At 42.6% G+C, this 24,593-nt stretch overlaps 1 protein-coding gene across 2 annotated transcripts; it reads right to left on the bottom strand.

Annotated features, from left to right (window-relative positions):
* Positions 1-6,965: 6,965 nt before the first annotated feature.
* On the bottom strand, positions 6,966-16,488 carry LOC117749219 (somatostatin receptor type 2-like). Of its 2 annotated transcripts, XR_004611682.1 has the most exons (5): positions 16,100-16,488; positions 13,818-14,529; positions 12,845-13,170; positions 11,305-11,979; positions 6,966-11,197 (listed from the first exon to the last, which is right to left on the bottom strand). XR_004611682.1 is itself a non-coding variant. In XM_034559483.1 (4 exons), the coding sequence occupies exons 2-4, from the start codon at positions 14,203-14,205 to the stop codon at positions 11,548-11,550; spliced, it is 1,146 nt and encodes a 381-aa protein (XP_034415374.1). In that variant the 5' UTR covers positions 14,206-14,529; positions 16,100-16,488; the 3' UTR covers positions 6,966-11,547. The 2 variants fall into 2 exon arrangements, 1 of the variants encoding a protein (XP_034415374.1); XM_034559483.1 differs by having other exon boundaries at positions 6,966-11,979.
* Between the last annotated feature and the right edge of the window lie 8,105 nt (positions 16,489-24,593).

The raw sequence follows: 24,593 nt of genomic DNA, 5'->3' as shown, positions 1-24,593 counted from the left end.
GGATGACCCCTGCCCCACCGCTGAGCCTCAGTCTTCAAAAAGTCCTGCTGGTTGAGCCTTAATGTACAGTTCACGTGAACAGAGACCACAGTGAGTCATTGTTAACAGTTATTAATGCACGTGGAATATGTGACTGAGCCCACTGTGTTGTCAGTGTGAAAGTGTCGGCCGGTTCCACTCCGGTGGTTTTCCTCTCACACTGAGCAGCACAAGAAGGTTTCATCTCGGCTTCCGTTCCCATGTGAACCGGGATCTCTCTGGCCGTGTGCAGCTGAGTTTTAGACCCAGAGCGAATCCACTGAATTGTTTTTGAAACAGAGCATGAACACCTGAAGTTCAAAATGGTTCATAAATTAGATTTATTACATGGTCCAACTTCCATATTAAGCCCTTTATTTTAATTCCCTCAATCAGTCCAACTTGTTCTGTTCATCATTCAATTAAAGGGGCGGCAACATACAGTATACAACTATTAAAGAAGTGTCACAAAGTAAACCTACTGTAATTATGCAATGTATGTTTATGTAGTAAAGAGGGCGGAAAACAGAAAAGACAATAACTGTAGATTGTGAAAGCACTCGAAGACAAAAAGCTTCGGGGTTTCAAGCGGCACGCTGACATTTTTGGCTACGCAGCTGTTGGAAGATACCGGAAGTTCTGAGGCCGACGGGACATTAAAGGTGTTAGTTTAGTTTCACAGCATATGGATTTGGTTCTGCTTTGTAACATTTAAAACGATTGGTAGCAGGAAGACAGCAGGTGCAGGAGGGCTCAGAGGTCACAGAGTTATGGATATTAATGATGGACCATAATAAACCATTGAGTGACACCATTCACTATTTTGACCGTTGGCATTGGCTAGACATAATTCATGGTGGCAATATGTCGTCACATGTCATCACACGGTAACCACAACCGCCACGCATACTACATATAAAATAGTATATTTTTATATGATCAATGAGCAGAAGTTCCGAACGCATTGATACGGATGTGATCCCTCACCGGCTTCCCACCCACAAACAAGTGAGAGATAGATCTCCTGAGAACGGACCCTCAGAGTCACGTTCACGTACAAAACACAAATGAGCCCCGGTGTTAAACACATTCGGTTAGAAAAGATCTTGGGTTGAGCTTAAAATGACTATTTTAGTTTTTGTAACTGAACTTTGTAACATCAACCCTGACCTGCTCTATGAGGACCTCCGCAGACTTTCATGAAAAACCTATTTGTCGTAATGCAGGGGGGCAAATAAATACCCCTCGGATCGTGAATGAGAATGCAGTAAACACAAAGGTCCAACTAAACACAGGACTTTTGTCCAGGAGACGGTTGGTTTGTTTGATTTTGTCCCGTCGAGTGTTAGTCACACTGTAGTCGCGTGCGTAGTCCAGTTAACATCATCCACATGCTTTTCCTGACCCCGAGCACTTAGCCCCTGAAATGGAAGGATGCTAACAGATGATTCTTCTGAAGAAATAAAAATACGGGAATGTACCTGAGCAGGTACGCGGTGGATGTATGAGACTTCCCCCATCTGGATGTAAATCATCTGAATGTACATCATCTGAATGTACATCATCTGAATGTAAATCATCTGAATGTAAATCATCTGAATGTAAATCATCTGAATGCAACTTTAAGTCAGACAACAAATCAAGAAGAAAACCAAAAAGTTCAATTTGAGGAAGAACGAATACAATTATGACTTGGCTTGAGTCACAGTGATAGCAAAAGCTTCTTCACATAATGCATTCACTCTACCCTGGGCTGAAATACTACAGATTGACTATGAAACTTTATTGATGACATCTATAATGGCCGGTGGGAGGAACGAATATGCATAACAATATATATAGGCAAAAAGAAGTAACTGTGAATCAAATATGTTGTGGGTAATAGACATACAAGAAAAAAGAAGGTTTTTATGTTCCAACACATTTGATATGAGTATAACAGCAGGGGTGAACAGCATGGCGGCCCACCCCCACAGACCGCCGGGCGTTAGTTTATGACGTTTTTTTTGTTTAAATGCAGACATGTGACAAAACGTGACTATTTAAATATGCACATTGCTGCTTATGACATTAAAACATCAAACGAAAGCAACAGAGAGGAAGGATCGTTTGTTTTATTCAGACCACTGGATCACAACACGACCAGCTTCAGAAACCTGAGCACCCAGAATAGACTCGCTGCAGATGGGTAGTCAAATTCTGAAAAAGGAAAAAGGGAAGCCAGTTTAACTGAGTAAAAAAAAGAAAAAAGAAAGAAAAAAGACCAAATCATGCTAAATCAGTCATTTGGCAACCTATGCAAACAATTAGGTGAGTCAAAAAAAAGACGTGCATTTCTCAAAAGTCTTGATTGACGTCAATAAGGATCAATATGTGTCGTTTTTTATTTGCACCAATTGGTAAACAATGATTTATTTTTGTTGGTTTTTTGAAACACTGGAGTACAAAGAGAGGTCTGGGTCCGAGAGAGCAAACCACAAAAATACTTTGTGTAATACGTTATCTTTTTTCTGGCATCATTTCATCACCAGAACGAGTCACACCGGAGTCTCGACGTCACGCTCACTGCAACAATACTAGAACTACACCAGGAGATGGAGCCAGCCCACTATTAGAAAAGACACTCCGTTCAGTGCAGGATCGACAATTAGGTCCAAACCTCATCTCTGTGCACTTGTCACGGACTGGAATAAGCTCTCGTTCAACATGTTCACACTTGTGAGAGGCAAGAATCAAAATATTCAGACTTTGGTGACGTGAGGATGGAGAGGGAGAAGATAAGGCGTGTTGGGCTGAAACTAGTGTGGGCTCCCAAGCCTGAGAGCCCACATGGGGAGAACATCTACTCGACCACTGAACAATGTTTTCAGCTCTCACCCATTATTACATTATATATATATATATATATATATATATATATATATATATATATATATATATATATATATATTATATAGTATTCAGTATGTTCCTGTGGCAACTTCACCCGATCGAATGCATTGCTCCAACTAACTCCGATGAGGATTTGAAAACCACATTAAAAACACGGTTTTACTTCAGTTAAAAAAAAAACAATTAAGTAATTGAAGTACCTATAACATGTTTTACCTATTAAAACATGTTTTTAATAATAATGGATCACATGATTACTCGTATTTCAAAGCGGTCGCTCATAGTGAAGAACCCATAAAGAATTATCCCCCAATTCTGCATCCCCCCCGCCTGTGTGTGATATTTCTCGTAGTTAGTGGGGACCAAGACAGAGTCAATATCAGCCTTGATATTCATCCGATTGCCACAATCTCCAGATGAATTATGCTCTGTACCTGCCAACCTCCAGGTCTAACAAGTGAAGCCAATGTGAACGTGCTTTAATCCTGCATTCTTTCTAATTGCCACCAGGAGGCGACTCATCTGGCTACAAAAAGAAGGCAAATTGTATAAAAGTCTCGGAGAAAAGGACTCTACTTCTCTCTTGATTTATTCCCTCAGTACACATGTAATCATAAGTTTATGGTCTCAATCTATAGTTTCAAGTCTGCTTCAATACAGCATAAAATATAAAATATGGTTCCATTTAGAGTCAAATAGACCATAAAGCAGAGTATGCTTCAGGGTGGGGCTACCTTGTGATTACATTTTGTTTCTTCTGTGTTTTCAGTTAATGAAAGTTAATCATAAGATTTTGGTCGCCTATAAATGCCTTATTCATCGTCTGGTAGTACTTCCCTCTCTTGACACCTCTGGTTGCAAAAAAAACTAAATAAGATGGCGACAGCCCAAAATGCCAAATCTTTGGCTTCGAAACCATAATCTCCACTTCATGCAGCTGTTTACTAACCTGTTAGATATATCAAGTTGATAATCTACTTTGCGCCAATGCACGTTCAATGAAGAGAATTAACATCCATTATCCATCCATCCATTTTCAATACCGCTTATCCTCATTAGGGTCGCAGGGGCGCTGGAGCCTATCCCAGCTGACATAGGGCGAAGGCAGGGGACACCCTGGACAGGCCGCCAGTCCATCGAGGGCACATGTAGGGACATACAACCATTCACTCTCACATTCACACCTATGGGACATTTAGAGATCAATTAACCTGCAGCATGTCTTTGGACTGTGGGAGGAAGCCGGAGAGCCCGGAGAGAACCCACGCTGCCACGGGGAGAACATGCAAACTCCACACAGAAGGACCGCTCCGACCGGGAATTGAACCCGCGGCCCTCTTGCTGTGAGGCGACAGTGCTAGCCACTACACCACCGTGCAAAATAAATAGACGTTCACACTCAGTAGTGGGAGTCAAACATGAGCTTTAACAGAATTATTTCTGTTAAAGCTCATGTTCAAGTGCTGCATCTGAATATTCATCAAAAGAACTAAGCCTTGTACCGCCAGCCTTGTTAGTGTTCATGTTTCAAAATGCGCTTTGAGTGTATGAAGAACAAAAAGAAAGAGAAGAAAGAAATTGCCGGTCAAGCTGAAAACACGACTTAGTCTTTGCGTGGAGGGGTTTCACTTGAACCGTTGTCCCTTCCCATCCTGTTAAGTACAATGAACTCGTGCCGTACTCTACATTGATGCTACTCGGGCCCACTTGCCCTCCCTTTGTTCTACTTTAAGTCCGTGTTACGCAACAGAACTTTTCAAAAGGTTTTTCAGGAGTAGTTTGATGAGTCATTTGTTCTGTCTGGTTATTGAAAAGGTCATAAAAGACAGATGATGAGATACAAAAGCAGGGTCATCCTTCAATCAGAGGATCGGTGGTTCGATTCCCCAGCTCCGCTAGTCCATTTCGTTGTGTCCTTGGACCAGATGTGGGCAAGACACTTAACCCCAAATTTCTCCTCCAAGATGAGTGGGTGTGAATGATTAGAGAGTCCTGATGGCACCTTGCATGGTAGGTCAGTGTATGAATGGGTGAATGACACATTGTGTTAAAGCGCATTGAGTGATAGGAAGACTATAAAAGTGCTATACAAGTACAGTCCATTTACCATTTATAATAACTCTATTTGGTGATCTGAGCAAGGGCTGTGTCTGCTGACATTCCTTTACATTCAAACTTGACACTCCCAGAACTCCTTTTTAGCTGGCTAGAGGTAGATTCATGTTCTACTTTGTGCGTTTAATCCTCATTGCCATCCTCTCACCTGCCGCAGCCGCCACCACCACCTCCTCAATAAAACACCCCCAAGCACGACATTCATTACAGGACGCATTTTCTTGTTTCCACAGTGGAACTGAATCCTCAGCAGTGCAGATTGGCACAGCGTTCATAGCCGTGAGTCATATGGAGGCGACTCAGACGGGAGAGAAAATGGGAAGTGATAAGAGGCATTGTTGCAAGTCGGCTCGCTCGTGCGTAGAAGCCATTGAGCCTTACGTACTTCTACAATGTAAGGGGGTGGCCTAAATAAGTCCACATTAAACCAAAAAAAAACATGTATTTTATGTGACAATTTTCAGATGCAACTTGACATTGGCAATGATGAAAGTGCTTGAATGAACTAGAATGGCCATTCAGAATGGTTGTACAGACACAAGTCTTCCAAAGAAATCTAATTCTGTTTAGATCATTTCAGAATGTTTGTCTCTGAGTGCAAACAGAAAATAGACGAAAGAAAAGCTGTTAAAGCTAGCGGCTGTTTACATGTGAAGCTGTGGGTTGAAGTGTAAAGTTATTATAACAGATAGCCAGAATGTGCACAGATATGAGAATAAGACCAGGGTTGAAAAATACCCACATTTCTTTTTAATCAAACAGTGGCTGTGAGAGTTGTGTACAGTCGTGGTTTGAGTGAAAATGCTAACGCCTGCATCATCTAGACGTAGACGGGTTTGTATTGGAGTTAGTTGAAAGTATGGTGGCATATTAGCAAATAAAGTTCAGCTTCAGGCTGATGATGGCTTGAAAAATATGTGGATTATTACAATTTATGCTGTGGGAACCATGAATGTCTGTACAAAATGTTCTAGCAAGCCAACTATCGACAGTTTGGACCAAAGTGGTGTGGGGACAGACCGACATTGCCATTTCTAGAGGTGCTTCTAGAATATCTGATAAAGGAGATTATAGTGTATGTAACTATTATTTAAACAGCATTTATGTTACTGTGTTTCAGTTCTTAACTATAGTAAATGTTGAAGTGCAGTTATTGAAATACTGATAAATGACTTAGATGTCTACAATTTTGCCTGCTTTTAACCCCAACTAGACAACCTTTTATGTGCTAATCATCAACTCAATGCTTACAATGTGAGTTAACAATATTTAATTGCAGTGAAATTAAATATGATCCATTATCTTATAATAACTTTAATGCTATGAAAGGGGAAGACCTTGTCTAAACAGGACTAATTGACTACCAGGCGGCAACCTCTGGGTCTGAAAAATGAAGCCAATTAAAATAGTCACTTCTCGTGGCAAAAAGATGCCGACGGATAAAATGCTGAACTCGAGGCTTCAAAACGTCAGTGATAACGTCCCCTTTCTCATTTACAGTCTATCCCTCAACCTCAGCTCAAAATGACCCTCAACACATATTTCCTCTCCCCCTTTGCTTTTAACCCTTTTGGTTTTATTTGTGGTGTTTTCTCTATTTTCTTTAATTTGTATTCATTATTTTTGCTAAACTCATGTGTTCTCCTCTCGTTATCCAACCTAGAGCTATGTTAGAATAATTGATGAGGTTTCACTGTTCTGCGTTTGGGAGTTCACAGCTCCTTGAGAAATGCTGGAATTCACAGAGTCCCCTTGGGTACCATCTGTATACAACATAGTGTATTCCGCGTGATGTGTTCAGGGAAACATTTGGAGTTCCTCCAAGGATTGCATTCCTGGAGGGAAATACACAGTGGAAAGGATGTTCAAGTTGCATATCATAGACATTACTCACAAACGCTACATATGCACATCCATTAACACACAAATACGCAGGTTTGACCATGGGACCAGAAACTTGCCCGCATTTTAATTGCAGAGACGAGGACATTGGACTGTCCGTTACAATCAATGATCACATTATAGTCACAAATAAACATCTGCTTCTGACATTATATCACACAAAAACATAAGCTATATAATCTGGGGAAATATAGAACTAAAAATGATATACTCTCCGTTATGTTCTAGCTACCAACATGTCTGTACAGTACAGGCCTTTGGTTGTTCGGTCACAATGTTGTTTTGCTGTACATTGATTTCATCGCATGGTTTTTACATGAAGTTCCAAGGCACATAGATAAAAGTCACTGCACAGAAAAGTACATATCCATGGCTATACGCCGTCAGAAACAAGCTTGTAAGTTACGACCAGCTTGGCTAAAATTTGGCTTAGTTACAATTATGTGAAATCTGTATTGTAAAAATCATTTTATTTCTTTGAACAAAAATAATGACTCATTTTGCTGCTAATCACAACAACAACATTTACAAAGTTGCATTCGTTGTTGCTAAAGCTGAAGCCAAACTCAAGTACATCTTTGTACCTTTTTTCTGAGAGTATATCTTGCAAAGAATAATGTGGCCACCCAGTAAGTGTGTACCACTGGTTTTGGTTATTGAGAGAACACAGAAGGCGGGATACGCAGCATACACAAACAAGCAGAGGATACCACAAATACATAGTTAACATTGAACGGTGCATCCTCAGGAGTGCACGTTCTAGCCCTTCCCAAATGAACTTGTGTTTTTCCGGAAAAAAGAAACAGAGCACAAGAAGGCCGAGGTTTCCCCATTCCTCCGCTTCTTCCTCTCTTCTGTACACGATAAAGCGGCAGGAACAAGACGGAAATCCAGACAAAATGTCACATTTGGCGCTGAATCGTGCCCAGCGGACAAAGAACCATGAACCCAAATTCCCTTTTTTTCTTTTCTTTTGCAGAATATTATGTCATTTCAGAGAGATAATTAGGTCTTGATTTCACAAAATTACAAAGGATGCAACGACTGCGGGTCCCCGCCTCATTGCCTCAGCTGTCCTTTTAGCGCTACATTAAACTGGTTTTGACACAAACCGCATTATCAACATCTACTAAACATCAGAATGGTCCATTAAATACATTAATTCCATTAAGTATGCCGAAATGGCCAGCGGCCATGGTGGGCATGGTGTGTTTATACAGTTCATTTCAGCTCGTTGAGTTTGGGTGGGTGTGAAATGTGTGTCAGCTCATGTTATCCTTCTCCAGCAGTGCACGCGAGAGAAAGAGAGATGGAGATATAGAGGATAGGACAGAACAAAAGTACGTAACTGTGCATCGGGAGAGAATAGTTCTTGCACTTGTGTTTGCAGACAGATAAAGATACACAGAATGCTATAGCATGTTTCAGGGTCACTCACAGGTTATATATAGAATGTGACAATCCAAACATGTTTCTGGTTGTGCATCTGGGGAGAGGGATCCTCCTCTGTTGCTCTCCTGAAGGTTTCTTCCCTTTTTTCCCTGTCAAATGTTATTTTTGGGGAGTTTTTCCTGATCCGATGTGAGGTCAAAGGTCAGGGATGTCGTATGTGTACAGATTGTAAAGCCCTCTGAGGCAAATTTTGTAATTTGTGATATTGGGCTATACAAAATAAACTGAATTGAATTGAATTGAAAAATGGTGGGTTTAACCCATGAAGCCTTTGGTATCGTGATGCATCACATTATTACGCACAGTCCACTGAGTCAGTATGACTCCTTGATGTAGACTTGGTCGCTCTTCTGACCTTCTGCGCTACTCTGAAAAGGGTGCGAGGAGCTTTGGACACATTGTGAGTTGCATTTCTAGAGTCTTTTTATACATTACTTGGAATTGTACCTGCACGCAAGTCGACAAATGTCTGTGAGTGTGTGTTCATATTGTGACCTGTGAGTCTAGATGGAAACCGACCCTGCTAGCAGCGACGGCACGCAGTAACCTCCCGGGACAAGCCTTGTGCTCCTCGTGTGTTTTGATTGCGCTGATTGATGGCTTCTAACTGGACCGATATCCTGGAATGAAGTGAATCGGACCCCGCAGCATATGGCGGATGACCTTATTATAATATAGGCTTTGCAAGTTGTCTGACAAATCTCCTGGCAACAAGATGTGGCACCATCATGGAGGTCCGTTGGAAAAGTCGCTGTGTGCAAACAGCCGGAATACTAAAATGGAAATGGATAAATACCTAATTCAGTCCACGTTATCGGAGTGATAAGGTTTCCGAATTCAGGTTACTGTGACATGGTCTTTTGTTGTAGCTCCTTTGGCTGCAGCTGAGTGGAGTCAGTCCAGTTAACTAACAAGCTGGCTAGCTAATTCACCTGAAAGATAATTAACAAACGCTGATAATTACGTAAAATTGTGAAAGTTAAACTTTAAGTTGACAACCGTATATCTTCATTACTGCGCCGCCTTATAGTCTAAAGCCATGCTGCCAGCTCTGTTGCTGCACTTGAGCCCAAGGCTAGCATCAGTGCGCTAACATTCTCACGATGGCAATGATAACGTGCATATTTAGCAGATATAATCTTCGCCATGTCCACTGTCTTTGTTCAGCCTCTTGGCATGCTAACATTTCCTAATTAACACTGAACCTTTGGGCCTTTGGGAGAGTCGTGAGTTTTGCATGTATTTGGTCCTTAAAGTGCTGAACAAATGTGAGCTGATACCTAAAGTTATTACAGTCCTTCATCTGGGGATCATGAATGTTTGTATCCATCCAATCGTTGTGGCAATGTTTCAATATGGACCAAAGTGGTGAACTGACAGACTGACATTGCCACGCAGCTAGCATGGCTAAAAAGAAACTAAACATAGTAACCTTCAGGATGTTCCAATGATTGATGACTCCATTATTCCATCTGGCATCCTGAAAGTCTTGTTTCATCTCAAGAAACCATTCATTATAGAGAGCACAGGGACATAGACTCCTGGAGTTGAAAGCACAATTAACTATGGCCGCTGCCTGCTTAATGTTTTCACTATGAATCCAGTGTAATGATGTCATCGAGAGACTGGGACGGTCTGATAAAAGATGCTAGCCAGATGCATCTTGGGAAAGATAGGATCCATTGCTTTTGGAACTTGTTGCTGCCCGCTGCTTTGACTTTGACCGCTTTTTAAAAATCTGTGACAATTAATGGACCGTATGTTTGGTCTATTGATGCGGGTTGAGTTATTTGTTTTTCTTGTGTTGTGTCAGTAGATATAGTACAGATATAGTAGTTAAATCTAAGAATAAATAAACTAAATCTCCTTTTCTGTATCTCCTCATGCCCCTATCTCTCTCCCTCTCTGACTACATGACACATTTGTCTTCCTTCTGTGAAATTTCGGCAATTATTTTTGCTGAACCAATGTGTGAAGCTGAGAGCAGTGACCATGAATCAGCATGTACTCAAAACACAGCACTTTACAAGTAGAAATGGGCCCTTTACTATATGACACCGCTGGCGCAGGGAGCAGTAACTGTTCAGACCCGGACACAGTGAAGTATCACGTACATATGATGGGTTGCACAAACATAGTTTCATACCTGTCCTCAAAGCATTACAATAATACACAGGGGAAACCGTCGCAACTCATATTGGAGTCGTCCGTGTCAGGCCATTTCCCCCGGGAGTGGACGGAAAACCATTTTGAAGATTTATACAAGGTTAAGCTGTTTGAAAGGGAGAAAGGTCAGAGCGGCCGCCGAGATGTTTTCCATTCCTTCCACCTCGATCAATAATCCAGGATGTTCAATTCGAGAGTTTGTAGGATCAATGTGTCTTCTCCCGCGGAGATGCCAGCATGAGGGAGAAAAGAGCATCTTCCGTGTGTCATGTTGGGAGGGCTTTGCCATTTTGTTGCTTGGTTGATCATGTAAGACCAGGGTAATCAGCTGGTATGAATAAAACATGACAGTGAAGATTTTCAGCTTGGCTTGTGGCTTCTGATTTGTATCTTTCAAAGTCTCCATAGAATTACAGTGCTGGTGGTTTCACTGCATTGGTTGGCTGACTTCTCAAGCAGTATTTCCACATTCAGAGAAATCAATGCCGACCCCTTAACAGCTCTCAAAAACTCCATCAAGGAGTGCTCGACCCCATCAGATCTGGCTCTCTCTCCCGCGGTGTTTCTGGAGTGGATCCCCAGCAGTCCATTCTCCGGCGTTGTTTCGATTTTTGGTTTCCGTCTGCGTGACAACTCAATAGAAACCCTGGAGCTGGCACGAAAAGCATTAGTATTTATTACGTTTGTTTGATGTAACATCACTTGGAATGCAGTTCTAATAAAATCACTTCAGCCAAGATAAATTGCCTGGGGGCGTACCAGCTCCAGTTGCCTCATTAACCCATATCAAGAGGTTTGAGCATGTAGTTTTGCTGACATCTGAAACCCCTTAGGAAATTGTTTAGTCTTCTCTTAGACTTTGTTCATGTGTCAATGTCCACGAGCAGCAGCTAAATCATCCTCCTGCCTCCCGCATCTTTGGGGTCACTAGCTTTGTCAGTCTGGAAGCCACAAGCGCCACTGGTCTGTCTCCCCGGCTTTCCTGGATGTGTCTGCCTTGCCTCAGATGCTGGTCTGCAGCTCGCCATTGAGCAGGGCAGCGTTGTGAGTCTCCAAGTTGGCGTTGATGATCATAGCGTCGTTCACCATCCTGCTCCGGTCTACCCTGCTGTCGCTGCGCTCAATCTCGTCCAGGCCCGCCACCTTTTTCAGGCACAGGACGTTCTGAAAGCTCTTCTTGAAGTTGTCCGACAGGAAGGCGTACAGGATGGGGTTGGCGCAGCTGTTGGCGTAGCCTAGCACCACCACAAAGTCGAAGGTGCTCTTCATGGCAGAGGTGGGGTTGATGGAGCTGGCGACGGAGGTGACGTTGAATATGTAGAAAGGCAGCCAACAGAGGACGAAAACCGCCACCACGATGGACACCATCCGTGTCACCTTTCGCTCGGAACGCTTGCGCTTGGTGGAACCCACCCGCATCCCCGATGACTTTACCTGGCAAAAGAATGGACTGTCAGCAGCTTAAAATCTCCCAAATATAAATGCAAATTGTTCACATCAGGAGACATAGATATATCTTAAAGTAAACGTTAGAAATCTGCTTGTTTACTTTTTTACATAAAACGACATGTAATGTAAATACATGTAATATCTGTGTTAAATGCTGGATTATTTTTTGGCCGAGGGCTTAAGCTTGAACTAAAAAGACTTTAGACATGATTTACGCTTAACTGAGCTAACCGCCCGCTGGCTTTAGCAGACAGGTAAAGACGTGGTTTTCTTATCTAACTCTCTGGCAAGAAAGCCAATAAGTGTGTTGAAACCAAAATGTCAAACTATTCCTTTAAGAGCTTTGGAATCAGGGGTTGTAGCTCATATCTCTGTTCTAGGGCCAAGCCAAATGGCTATTAGAGGGAACCCAAACATTTTAATGAAGATTTTGGAAATACGAACTCACCAGAGACATGCTTTTAATGACTATTAAGGTGGCAAAACTAATGCTGTCAGCCTGATTAAAACATTGGACTTAATCAATATTGCTTTAAATGCACCTCTCAAAGTCTCTATTAAAATTAAATATCCCAATAACGGTTTCAACTAATGCCTGTGAAATGTTACATTTCCAGAGCTAGCCTGGACAGCCTTCCATGGTGTGCGACTAAAAAAATCAATATTCTAAACAAAAATGTAGCAATTCATATGAATTCAGCCTTCATATGAATACAAAAACAGGACTCGCGAGGGGCCAAAATCCTTCCACAATCTTGGTAACGATTGGATGTTCGATAAACATCCTAGCCTTGTAGGCAAAATATCTTGTTAGCATATTATAATGCCCCACGTGGAGGCAGGCTCTCACCTTGACTATAATGAATAGGTAGCACAGACATATGACTGCCAGCGGCAAGAAGAACCCGATGAAGAAGGTGTAGATTATGAAGGCCGTGTAATAGACATCTTGGGGCTCCGGCCACACGATCCCACACACAGGCACCTTGTTAAGACCACTAAAGATCAACGTGGGTAGGATGACTAACAGGGACACACCCCATACCGACAGGTTAATTAGCTTGGCCATGCGGGGCTTCCGCCATCTTGTGGACTTAATTGGGTGGACCACAGCCAAGTACCGATCGATGCTCATCACCGTCAGACAGAAGATGCTGGTGAACTGATTGAGAGAGTCTGGAAAAGGGAAAGAGAAAAGTCAAATGAGGGTGCGTATCAAGTAAGACTTGCAGTCATTGCTAATGCTTGTCATTTTCATTGAAACAGGAGGTGTATTAAGTATAACAAAGGCTGTTAGAAAGACAGCTAGAGTTTAAATAACTATAATCTCAAGACCACTAAGGTTTCGGTTTGTTTTCTGAGGGTGTTTTTATTGGAATGTCGATCTTTCAAATCGAATCAATTATGGTTCACAAATTCCACATTTTATCTGACTGGTCTGGTCTTGACCGAGTCTCCCCCTTGGTCTTGCTCTCTAGCCCTCAAAGTCTTGGTCCTTTCTCGGTCTCGATACACTCAGGTCTTGGTCATGACTCGGTTTAGGTGGTCTTGAATACAACACTGCTGGAGATAGTTGGTTTAGCTAAGAGTATTCCCCAAAATGTGGAACTATTCCCTTAAGACTCATATCCTCCGTATCTAAGATTTTGAACGAACAACAAAGTGTTTTCTTTTAAAAAATATCTTTGTTTTCTTTAAATTGCAACCACAGCAGTTAATGAATTCATGATCATTTCCCTCTGGAGAAAGACAAACGTATTTCTTTGCCCCTGTAAAACGGCCTTTCCCAAGATGCACCTTGAGCTCCTCTGCTTCACACCTACCAACAGTCATGATCACCCTGCACAGCACTTCTCCGAAGGGCCAGTGCACTAGGGCCAGCTGCAGGGCGATGAAGGGTAGGCTCATCATGCACAGAACATCCGCCACCGCCAGGTTCAGGATGTAGATGTTGGTCACCGTCTTCATTTTGGCGTAGCGCAGGATGACATATATGACCAGGGCATTGCCGCACAGCCCCACGCCGCACACTATGAAGTAGATGAAGGTGATGACCACGGAGCTGGTCTTGTCCTGGTGAGACTCCCTGGTCCTGGAGATGTTCAGATCCAGATCGGACTCGTTGCCCTGGATGTAGCTGTCGTAGAGGAGGGGCTCGGGGATGGAGATGTTTGGGGGGGTCGTGAGAAAGGGCCACTGATCCAAGGCCATGATGGCGGAGAGGGGTTTAGGCTATCAAAGGGTTCCAAGTGTCTAAAGATGGCAACGGGTAAAGATGTAAAAAATAAAGGAGTTGGGAGAAGGTAGATATTATTGGGTTTGAGATTACATGTTCGAAAGCACTCATGCTACCATGCAAGACTGTTGAAAAGGGGGCACAGGGACCTCCAGTTGTGAGCTAAACAGAGGAATTTGACACTTTGGGGTCAAAGGGTTTGGGGCTCTGGGGGACGGGATGACTGAGGATCTTCATTAACGTGGAACCACAAGTATCACATCCCAGCTGTAGAGAAACAGAAAAAGAGCAAGATAGATCTATGGAGAGAGAGAGAGAGAGAGAGAGAGACACACAGAAAGAACAGTAAGTTCCTTTAAGATCCATGGCAACAGTCGCAAGTTTACATTACATAACTGCTTTCACGTCTTCAATAAGAGGAACATGTCAAATATTCTCCAGACGTGTCCTCTTTACACGTGGGGGAGGGCTCATAGGCGAGAGGCAACACACGCCTGGCGCTGCACTCATCCAAACATGCACAACTTCAATGTCATGATGTGCGCCGAGTACGATATCTACAAAAAAAAGCTCAGCATGACAGCAGATGTTGCGTCTGTGTTAAATGACAAAATATCAGCAGGATCTCATCTGGTCTTAATGCTCTTTTTTTGTTGTTCTTGTAAATCATACGAACGCTACATAGAGTCAAGTAGTCCAGGTCAGGCGTGTGTATATGCGTGTGTGTGTGTGTGTGTGTGTGTGTGCGCTTGTCACCCCATGTATGCATACATGCAACAAAAAAAAGGTACGCCTGAGCAGGAGCATGACGATGGCACCGCGCTGCAGAAGACAAATGTTTATTTAATCGATCTCGGGGACAAACAGCTCTGGCCCTGGGGCAGGATCACTCACTCTTTCCCTACAGTGACAGATTGACTTGAATTACATGTGATTATGGACGCTCCACTTTGGACATTCCACTTTGGGCTACTGAGGGATATCGTTGGGTAATATTAGTCATCGAGGATGAGGCACAACAAACTTGCGTCTGTGTGTGGTGAATGCGTGTGTGTGCAAAGGTTAGACTACTGAGGGTTATTGACATGTTTATAAAAAACAAAAAATCACAGACGGCCGTCGGTATAATACCAGAGCCATGAAAAGACTAAAACAATCATTAAAATATAATAATTGTCCTCGATTAGGTTTGTCAACCAATTTGTCAGCACAGTAAATAAGGTAAGTCTGGCAATGCAGATGTGTCTGTCTCCACATGCATGGCTGCACAGATTAAGCATCAGTTTGCTGCGGGAGTGTTTTGGCAATCTGCAAAATCTGCAATGGAGCCCGATTTGTCGAGCTGCCGACCAAACTGAGACATAGTTATTCCAAGATTCAAGAAATGTAGAGGCCAAAATGATCAAAAGTTACAATCCATAAGATGTCACTGCTGTAGATTCGACTGTTACTGGTTTAAAAGAAGCGAGTGCAGGAATGGCAGACTCGATGTAATTAGACTGAATGGTTATAGCTGAAAAAATCTCGCTCACAATCCCCTCGCTCACAATTAATGTTATACAAACTCTCCCTGTTAATCCGCGTGTTTCTCCACTGTGGTTTATTTCCCCTCCTCTTATGCCGACTGGCAGGACTCGATCTCAGAGGGTGCATCACGTGCGCAGGTACTTCATTGCAAACAAATGCCACTTTTATCAGATGAAATACGGGAGGGGGGGTGGGGGGAAGACTGCATCAAAGTGCTCAACGGCAAAGGTCTACACAAAACGCCAAAAGATGAGGACATATTTAATGAGCACCATTAATTAAAAGAGGTAAAAAAAAAAAAAAAATAGAAAGTGCAGAAATAATGACAACAGCATCACTTACTTTTGAATTGAAAACAGAAACGCGTCCTCTTCATGTCAAGTCCATCGTGGCAAAGAGTCACTCAGCAGAGAGTGTGGAGTCCAGTCCTCCGCTGCGTCGCTGACCGCGCCAGCCTCTCCATCCACCTGCTGCCCGCCGGGTATTACGCACGGCGCCGGCGTTCAACCGCCCACTCGCCACCTTCGTCAGAGCTCGTGGTTGTACGACGTCTCTCGGGTCTTTTTTTCTTCTTTTCTTCCCCCACACCCACCTCTACGAAATAATCCGAGTTTGTAAACTGAAACTTTGACGGACCAAGAAGAAGAAGATGAAGATGAAGAAGAAAAAAGCCGCTGCGCGCTCTCAGTGCATTGAGTCCACGGAGAAAGTCTTGGCAGCGAATCCCCTGTGACGAGTCATCAGTCAGAGCCGCGGGACGCACGACTGAACAGAGAGAGAGAGAGAGAGAGAGAGAGAGAGAGAGAGAGAGAGAGAGAGAGAGAGAGAGAGAAAGTGTCTGAGCCGCAGATCAGTGGTTTACGTTGAGCGCGTCACCCCGTGCGTCCGGCGGATTTGGAGTCATGCAGAGTTGGTCTTTTTTTTTCTGGTGCCATGTGTCACACTTTTTAAAATATATATATTTCACTGCAAACTGTGCACAGTCAGGCCACGCCGCCGACTGTTGTCAAATGTGAGGATGAGGATGAACCAAGTTAGAGGCGGAAACGTCCACGTACCTGAACTTTCACCACGGCTCATGGATCAACGAAAGATGTCGTTTCAGAGGCAGTTTGAGATCGCTGTATTCTTGCAGAGTAAATGCAGAGAGATTTAACAAACACAAAGAGGAAGCCACACAGAATGACACCCAGGCCTTCAGAGTCAGCGGTGGCACGTTCCCGTCAGCCAAAAGCGATTACACACTGGGACCTAAAAGATGGAGCCGACTCAACGGCTCCTTTATTCCTGTCTTTATAGAGGAGGAGTAATGAAGCAAGTGCAGATGGAGGGTATCTTCCACGACCTTTCCATGAGAAAATGTCCTGCCACTCTCAACATAGCAGCACAGAAGTGCTTCTATTATTACGACCAGCTGTTGCCCTATCAAAAGATGAATGGCTCTACTATGTACTAAATGAGGGGTAAACAAGGCTTCGTGGCATCGTCAGTCACTCTTTGCAGAAATCCCCATCTTTGTAAACCAGTGGGAAGTCAGCAGGGTTCAGATGTGTGTTCGCCGGGTGGGAGTTTGAGGTCAACGAGCTCTCTGGGCGAGTTCGTTGCGTTGTGTGTCACTGAGGACTCCATCTGACCCGCGAGCGGTTTGAGTCATTTTAAAATGATCAGCGAGGCCGGAGTGGTTAAAGGAGCATTTTAGCACGATCAAAGGGGTTGGTTTGACATTGTGCTGTTTCTGGTCAGCTCCGGCCGGTTGCTGCAGTCTCCTGCTCTTGACAGCAACACGATCACTTTCAACATTAATTTCATACGTTTCTAAGAGTGAAACTCATTTTTGCAATGCCTAAACCAGCTTCACGTCACACAAATGAAGCCAATTAGTCCGTTTGCTGTACACGGTATCAGCAAAGCAGAACTCAAGTCAACAGAATGTCATGTTACTACATCGCTCTGGACGTCATCAGTCAACAGCTCTCTTGCCCCTCAACTCTGACACCAGTCTAAGTCAACAAGAAACCTAGTTTGAAGGGTAAAGGTCCACTAAAGATAAGGCTTAAAGGATCAAAAACCGGCTTATATTATTATTCGTACTCCTTCCCTGCGCAGAGCGAGCGATACATAACCACAGACATGCTTCCATTGTAACTACAGACAACACGGACCGGACTTCTCTTTCTCTCGACTTGGTGATCAAGTGCTTGATTTGTGAACTTTGGACCCGGGAGGTCCGGCAAATCCGTTTGAACAGGTCCAGGACAGCCAGTGGCGGGAGGACTGCGGCTGTCAATGTCGTGCCGCCGACGTATCGCTTCTGCCGTGTGGACAGGGTGTTACTGGAAGGAGTGAAACCGCTAGAGAAAAGTGTCAAGCCATATTTGCCCCCCCCCCCCTTCCGCAGCCCAACGCCTGTGATGCCGCCATGTGTTATTCTTTAGCCGTCTTCACCGCCGGCTTCCACATGTCATGGCCGCTGGCGCCACTGAGCACACAAACACCATCTCCAAAGGGTGACTGATGCGATGCCGTTGCAAGACGCGGAACCTTGGCGTCGTGCTTGTTGTGAAAGTATTCACGGTGACATGATTTATCTCCTGTTTATCACCTTGACTGCTGGTGACGGCATGAACATGAAGTGGATCACGCGGCGTGGACAAATGGCTGGTCCTCAAGGTCATGGAGCTTTGAATATTTCTTTAAATATATTTCTTACTGAGTTCCCCCCCCCACACCCACACCTGTAACAGCCACACCACCACCAATTAAGAACTTTCTGGACATTGTTTTCTGCCTCGCATGAAAGTTGACATAATTCCATTTTAGGGCACACTAGGTAGAGACAGGCCAGGCCTCTGACACGATGGGCCCCCGGGGCAACGACATGTAAAAGACAACAACTGTGGCATCTGTAGTTGTTTTTTAATCTCCATAATCAGATATCCTCATGTGATTTATTCGGTTTTCCGTTTGTATTATGGTGTATATATTGTATTGACCAATCACGTTTGAGCGGGCTTTGGGTGGGCGCAGGTAAACCTTCCATGTGGAGCGCAAAGGTAGGTGGAAGGAATTAGTTTTTGATTCTTTTATTCATCCCCATTCATAAGAACGGAGACAATCTAATCGTAGACAACTTCGATCTTGTGTCTCAAGTTGCTATTCGTTAACAATGGCCGGTGCACGGAAGAGGACGTCTTGGCCTGGATATCGTTATCAGGATATTTGTTTTTAGGATTTTAATTCACTTCGAACTTGCCGACCACTGATAACTTTGTCAATGAAAACTTTGACTAAAAGTTTAAAATAATTTCCTGTTTTTACAACAAAAAGCAGACTAAATCTACAGCAGGCTCGTATTCGTATTTGGAGACCATATTAATTATTTTGGCTCTATATATCACCACGATGATTTGAAATTAAACGATGTGCATGTGCTTTCAGTGCAGACATTATGCTTTAATTTAAGAGGCATTGACATCAACTAATACCCACATTTTACAAAAACTGTTATACATTTTCATCAATAGACTAAAACTAATCAAAATTAGGTGCCACAATACATTGCCAACATGTGTGCATATTTATGTTCATCTTTATAGTCTCATCATATAGTATTTTGCATTATTAATTCTGGATGATGGTGCTCATACAGATCGTACTTAAATGCTTACAATGATTATTCTAGTTCTATTTGTACAACGCCTGCATTTATTGTGTGTGTGTGTGTGTGTATACGTGTGTGTGTGTCTGTGTGTGTGTGTGTCTGTGTCTGTGTGTGTGTGTGTGTGTGTGTGTGTTAAATTTAAAAGTGAATGTCATGTCACAATGCAAGCTTTAAAAAATATTTGCAATAAGTGCATATTCAGCTATATTGTCCAAGTCCCACTTAAAAAAAGAAGAAAAAATAGGTAAAATGTCACTGAAAACAACAAAGCAGAGAGACTCTTGACTAGACGTTCAGACACTGGAATTACTGGCAGAAAAATAGCTGAATTCTTCAATTTTTTATTTTGCGCAATGCTGCTCAGACAGTATTTTGCTAGTTATTTTTCTTTTCTCTAGCATTGGTGTGTCTGGAAATGTGTTTTTTCAGCCCGTGGCGGCTGATTGAAAGTGACTCTACTGTCTTGTTTTCAGTTCCACCCGAAACGCAGAAGAGCCTTGATCAAGCTCAGTGACCACAGGGACTTCAGAGAGGAGGGCCGGTCAATCCACTGCGGACAGACGGGGGTCGGGTTTGATCATGGCTTTGGAAGCAGGAGCAGCTGTCTTCACTGTTATAATAATGAAACAATAACAATAGAGCACATTGGTAATATTCATTAAATCATCTGCAATAAAAAAAAATCCTGATATTAAATCTGTCTCCAGCTTAATCTGTGTCCATCATGGTGAGACACCAGTGAGATGACACATGATGAGCTGGTAGAGTAATACAACATTTAAAAAAACAACTTCATTATATAGCAAAAAAACTATTTACATATCAATTGGCAGTGGGCCAGCTGCCGGAATCCAACCAATCTGCACTCCATAGGCAAAATTGTGAGCTTACATAAGAAATCTCCACTCACCCAGACAACATATTATGATACCATAACCACTGAAAAATGTTTTGGGCTCAAACCTCCGAGGCTGAGGATGTGAATCATCCTGAGAGGACATCTTCCCGTCTTATCCCTTTGGTCATAATTGCGGGCTGAAGGTGTCAGCTGACGCATGTTTGCGATGGTATGGTTAAATGCTCAGTGTATTGATGTGAAGCATCACTTAGCTAAATAATAGGCATATGCCACGGCTCTGGCGGAGCACTTTAATGACCCCAAACCAGAATCCATAGAAGGTTGTCACGAAGCACAATAGTACTCTGTGTTATTGGCTGTGAATAGAAGATCAATAGAAGGCTTGTTGGAGCTTTTAAATCATGTACGACTTCATGTTAATAACGGTGACAATCTGTGAGAACGTTAGTCATATTCTGCCAGTGGGTGTTATGGTAATGTGCTTTTATTTTCTTCTTTATTTCAATTAATTCTCAGCAAGGCAGTGCATCAATGTGGCATTGTAGACTAAGGGGCCCAGTGGCAAGACAAACAATGTCCTCCTCCTCTGTCATCAATATGACCGGAACCGTTATGGGGCCGTGGCTCATACTGCTTTCAGCTTGCGTCATGTTGTTGTATTCTCATTTTGCAGATGTGACAACATTCAAATTGATACGTTGACTTTACACATGAGATATTTCTTTTCTAATGGACTCGAGTCTGGTTCAACAAAATGAACTGCATTACCAAGTGGGCACCATGCAACGCTCACCTCGTCCTCAGTTGCCTTTCAGTGTCAAGCAACGTTACATTGACCTTGAAGTAATATGTACCAAAAGAGAACCTCAACAGAGACAGAAGATGACACAACAGAGCTCCAAAAGTTACTTACGTTACTAAATGCAGGACGGGAGCAGCAAGCTAATGCTAGCGCCACTCCTGGCTGGTTATTTTGCGTTTGATGAAATAATGAGAAAAAGATTGGGCCGTACAAATTCAATTCAATTCAATTCAGTTTATTTTGTATAGCCCAAAATCACAAATTACAAATTTGCCTCAGAGGGCTTTACAATGTGTACACATACGACATCTCTGTCCCAGGACCTCACATCGGATCAGGAAAAACTCCCCAAAAATAACCTTTGACAGGGAAAAAAGGGAAGAAACCTTCAGGAGAGCAACAGAGGAGGATCCCTCTGCCCGGATGGACAGATGCAATAGATGTCATGTGTACAGAATGAACAGCATTTACAAAGTTACATAAACACATTACATGAAAATGACAATGAACTACTTCACACACAAAGAAAACACGCAAGAAAAAAAGATGATGGAAAGGCTTTTTTGATCACACCACAAGGCAAATTGATTGCTTTGTCGGGCTTTATAGTTGCCTTCAGCTATATCCATTTTCTATTGGTCTTCAATGTGTAGCGCACACGAAAAAAGAACATATGTACTAAGATGTTATACAGAGACCTGTTCTGTGCAGCTCAGCTGGGTCTCAAACCAGAGTGTTCACTTCTTCTTTTTCTTATTAAGTTATTAATGTTCTTCATTAAGTTGTACAGCCACAATGCAAGAGTAATGCAAGACTGAGCAACACAAATAATGAGGACGGCCCCATTATACTTTATTTGGTACTCATGAATGTATTCATGTGTAATTTCAATTTGTATGTGCATACCTGCAGTACCAACGCAGAAGAAAGTAAGACAAAGAGACTCAGTGTGTCCATACTTGCGTCGGTAAATTATTCAACAGTAACGCACCGATGTTGGGAAAACATTTTCTATGCTACTCATGAAGATAGAAGTAAGCAACAAAACATCTAAACTGGAACTTCTTTCCAGTGTAAACTTCAGCTTATTTAAAACCAGAGGCGCTAGCTTCCCAAAACGTTCAACCCCAGAGTTTGTGTAGTAGTCAGGAGATAGCTCAGGTCAGAGCTGACAATTGGGTGATTGAAAGTTTTCAATGCCGATAGGGAATGACTCTTCATAGATGTTGAGATCTTTCACCACTTGAACGTCTCCCCCAAATCTGGTTATCTTTTGCAGATGACTCTTCGTCATGAATCTAATGACTTTAGACTTGACGAAATCTAAAAATGTGACTTGTAACTTTTTTAAATAATTTGAAGGATGTCGAATGACCTTAAAGCACAAGTTTAAGACTTTGACTTGACTTGAGACTTGTGGGTGTTGACTTGAGACTTGTTGGTCTCGACTAGGGACTTGCCTTTAGACTTATTGGAACTGACTTAGGAATTAACTTGGGACTTGCCGGTCTTGAGTTAAATTGTTGGTTTTAACTTGGAACTTGATAGACTTGACTTGTGCCTGATTTGAACCACACAATTGAAATATGACGTTATTGCTAACCAGGGCACCCTCTAATTGTGGCTTTAGTTGACCTTTTCCAGAAGGATCCACATGATAATACGTGTAATACCTCCGGAGGGTTCTAGGAACGTGACATGACGTGTCTTTTGTTCAGCAAGAGATAAAGAGGATAAAAGATGAAGAAAAGAGAACAGTAACTAATAGAGCAAGAGTTAAAAAAAAAGATGGTTTGTAAGACAGACCTTCACCTGTAAACTTATTAGGACAACTAAATTAATGAGAGATAATTTAATTAAATAAATTCACACTATTAAGTGCACTATTAGACGTCAAATCCAACCCAAACATGGCAGTGTCTTTGCGGTAATTCTTTAACAGTTCAATCAATAGCTGAGATCTTTCCCATGCCCTCTAAAAGCACCCAGCAAATATGTAGATGTTGAAATGATGTTGAAATGTTGGCCCGAACCAAAGTGCACTTCACTTGCAGATACCGTGCCACGAACAAAGCTGAGACTATCGATGCCTTCGAGGCCTGGAAAGAGGCGATCAGAAAAGATTTAGAATAATCTGGATTTTATTGATCTTGTATGTTGTGTTTAGCTGGTCAGAACATTCAATTCAATTCAATTTCAATTCAGTTTATTTTGTATAGCCCAATATCACAAATTACAAATTTGCCTCAGAGGGCTTTACAATCTGTACACATACGACATCCCTGTCCCAGGACCTCACATCATATCAGGAAAAACTCCCCAAAAATAACCTTTCACAGGGAAAAAAGGGAAGAAACCTTCAGGAGAGCAACATGACACTTTGATGCTTACACTGTGAGGATCAATAATTTACGCCGCGGGGGCTGACATGTAATTTATATCACCTTTCAGATCTACTCAGTCAGGTTGAAAGAAAATGAGACGGTCCTTGTAATAATTGTTTTTGCGTCTCAGCGTGCCCGGCCTGGAGGAAACGCCATCGAGTCAAGACAAAGTTAAAAACACACTTTCAAGCTGGTAGTCCTGTTGTAAGGGAGATACTGCCGTCCAGTCGAGTCCAGCCAAGCCAGCACACACGTTTGGGAAAGACCTACAAGGAAAATGGCGTTTAGCGAGCCAACATCCAGTGTTTAGTAGCTTTGTTTGGGAGGGAAGAAATCTCTCCTTTCACAGGAAGTGATGAGATGTGTTTCCAGCTAGCTTTGACTAAACAGCCACTCTGAGATCAAATATCATGAACAGAAAGACCCCCAGGAAGCGTAGTGCATAAACAACACGGAGTGACAACAACAGAGAGAAGAGAGATACAATACAATGGAGGATCTAACCACTATATTTACCATGTTTTCTGCACAGGGTCTGCAACGTTTTCAGGGTGCAGCAGCAGGTCATCTGCAGCAAGAATAAATGGGTTTTCTGCAGCTGTTTCTGTATTTAGCAAGAACTGAAGAGCCTATGGAGTCAAGTTAGACAACACTCGTACCGTATCACCGTGAGAGTCAGCCCATTGTCGAATCCCCATAGCGGCTAAAAACAGCTCATTGACGAACCTCCTTTCGTCCCGTGTACTGCCCTTTGCCAATCTCCGGTGGGAATCTAGATTGTGTTGTTTATTTCCTGAGAAGCACGTTAATTGAGATGGATGGTTTAAGATGCAGAATGAAGTGGAAATATATGTTTTTAGATTATGAAAAAACGAATACAAAAACATTCACATAGAGTCCTTGGGCAAGGCACTTAGCCGGTCTCATCTGTATTGAGTGCTGTGACAGAAACGCAACGCGTTTCAATTAACAACCAAATCTCCTCCACCCGAATGACCTTGTTGAAACATAATATTTCTTTTCATACGTATCTCTATGCTGCAATAATAGCATTGCCTGGGTCCCATTTTCAATTTGATATCAAAGAATATTTCTGCAGCTGGAAGTTCAGAAATGACTCACTTTGCCAC

The sequence above is a fragment of the Cyclopterus lumpus genome, chromosome 19 (assembly GCF_009769545.1).
Source record: "Cyclopterus lumpus isolate fCycLum1 chromosome 19, fCycLum1.pri, whole genome shotgun sequence".
Classification (NCBI taxonomy): Eukaryota; Metazoa; Chordata; class Actinopteri; order Perciformes; family Cyclopteridae; genus Cyclopterus; species Cyclopterus lumpus.
Note: the sequence above shows the minus strand (reverse complement) of the source record. Positions and strands in the feature narration are given on the sequence as shown.

What these genes read in the sequence shown, in the direction of transcription:
- LOC117749219 (XM_034559483.1), bottom strand. Translation starts at nt 14,205, where the DNA reads ATGGCCTTGGATCAGTGGCCCTTTCTCACGACCCCCCCAAACATCTCC. An exon ending in CAGGGTGATCATGACTGTTG is followed by an intron (nt 13,171 to 13,817) that starts GTAGGTGTGAAG and finishes TCCCTTTTCCAG; the next exon opens with ACTCTCTCAATCAGTTCACC. An exon ending in ACCTATTCATTATAGTCAAG is followed by an intron (nt 11,980 to 12,844) that starts GTGAGAGCCTGC and finishes TTCTTTTGCCAG; the next exon opens with GTAAAGTCATCGGGGATGCG.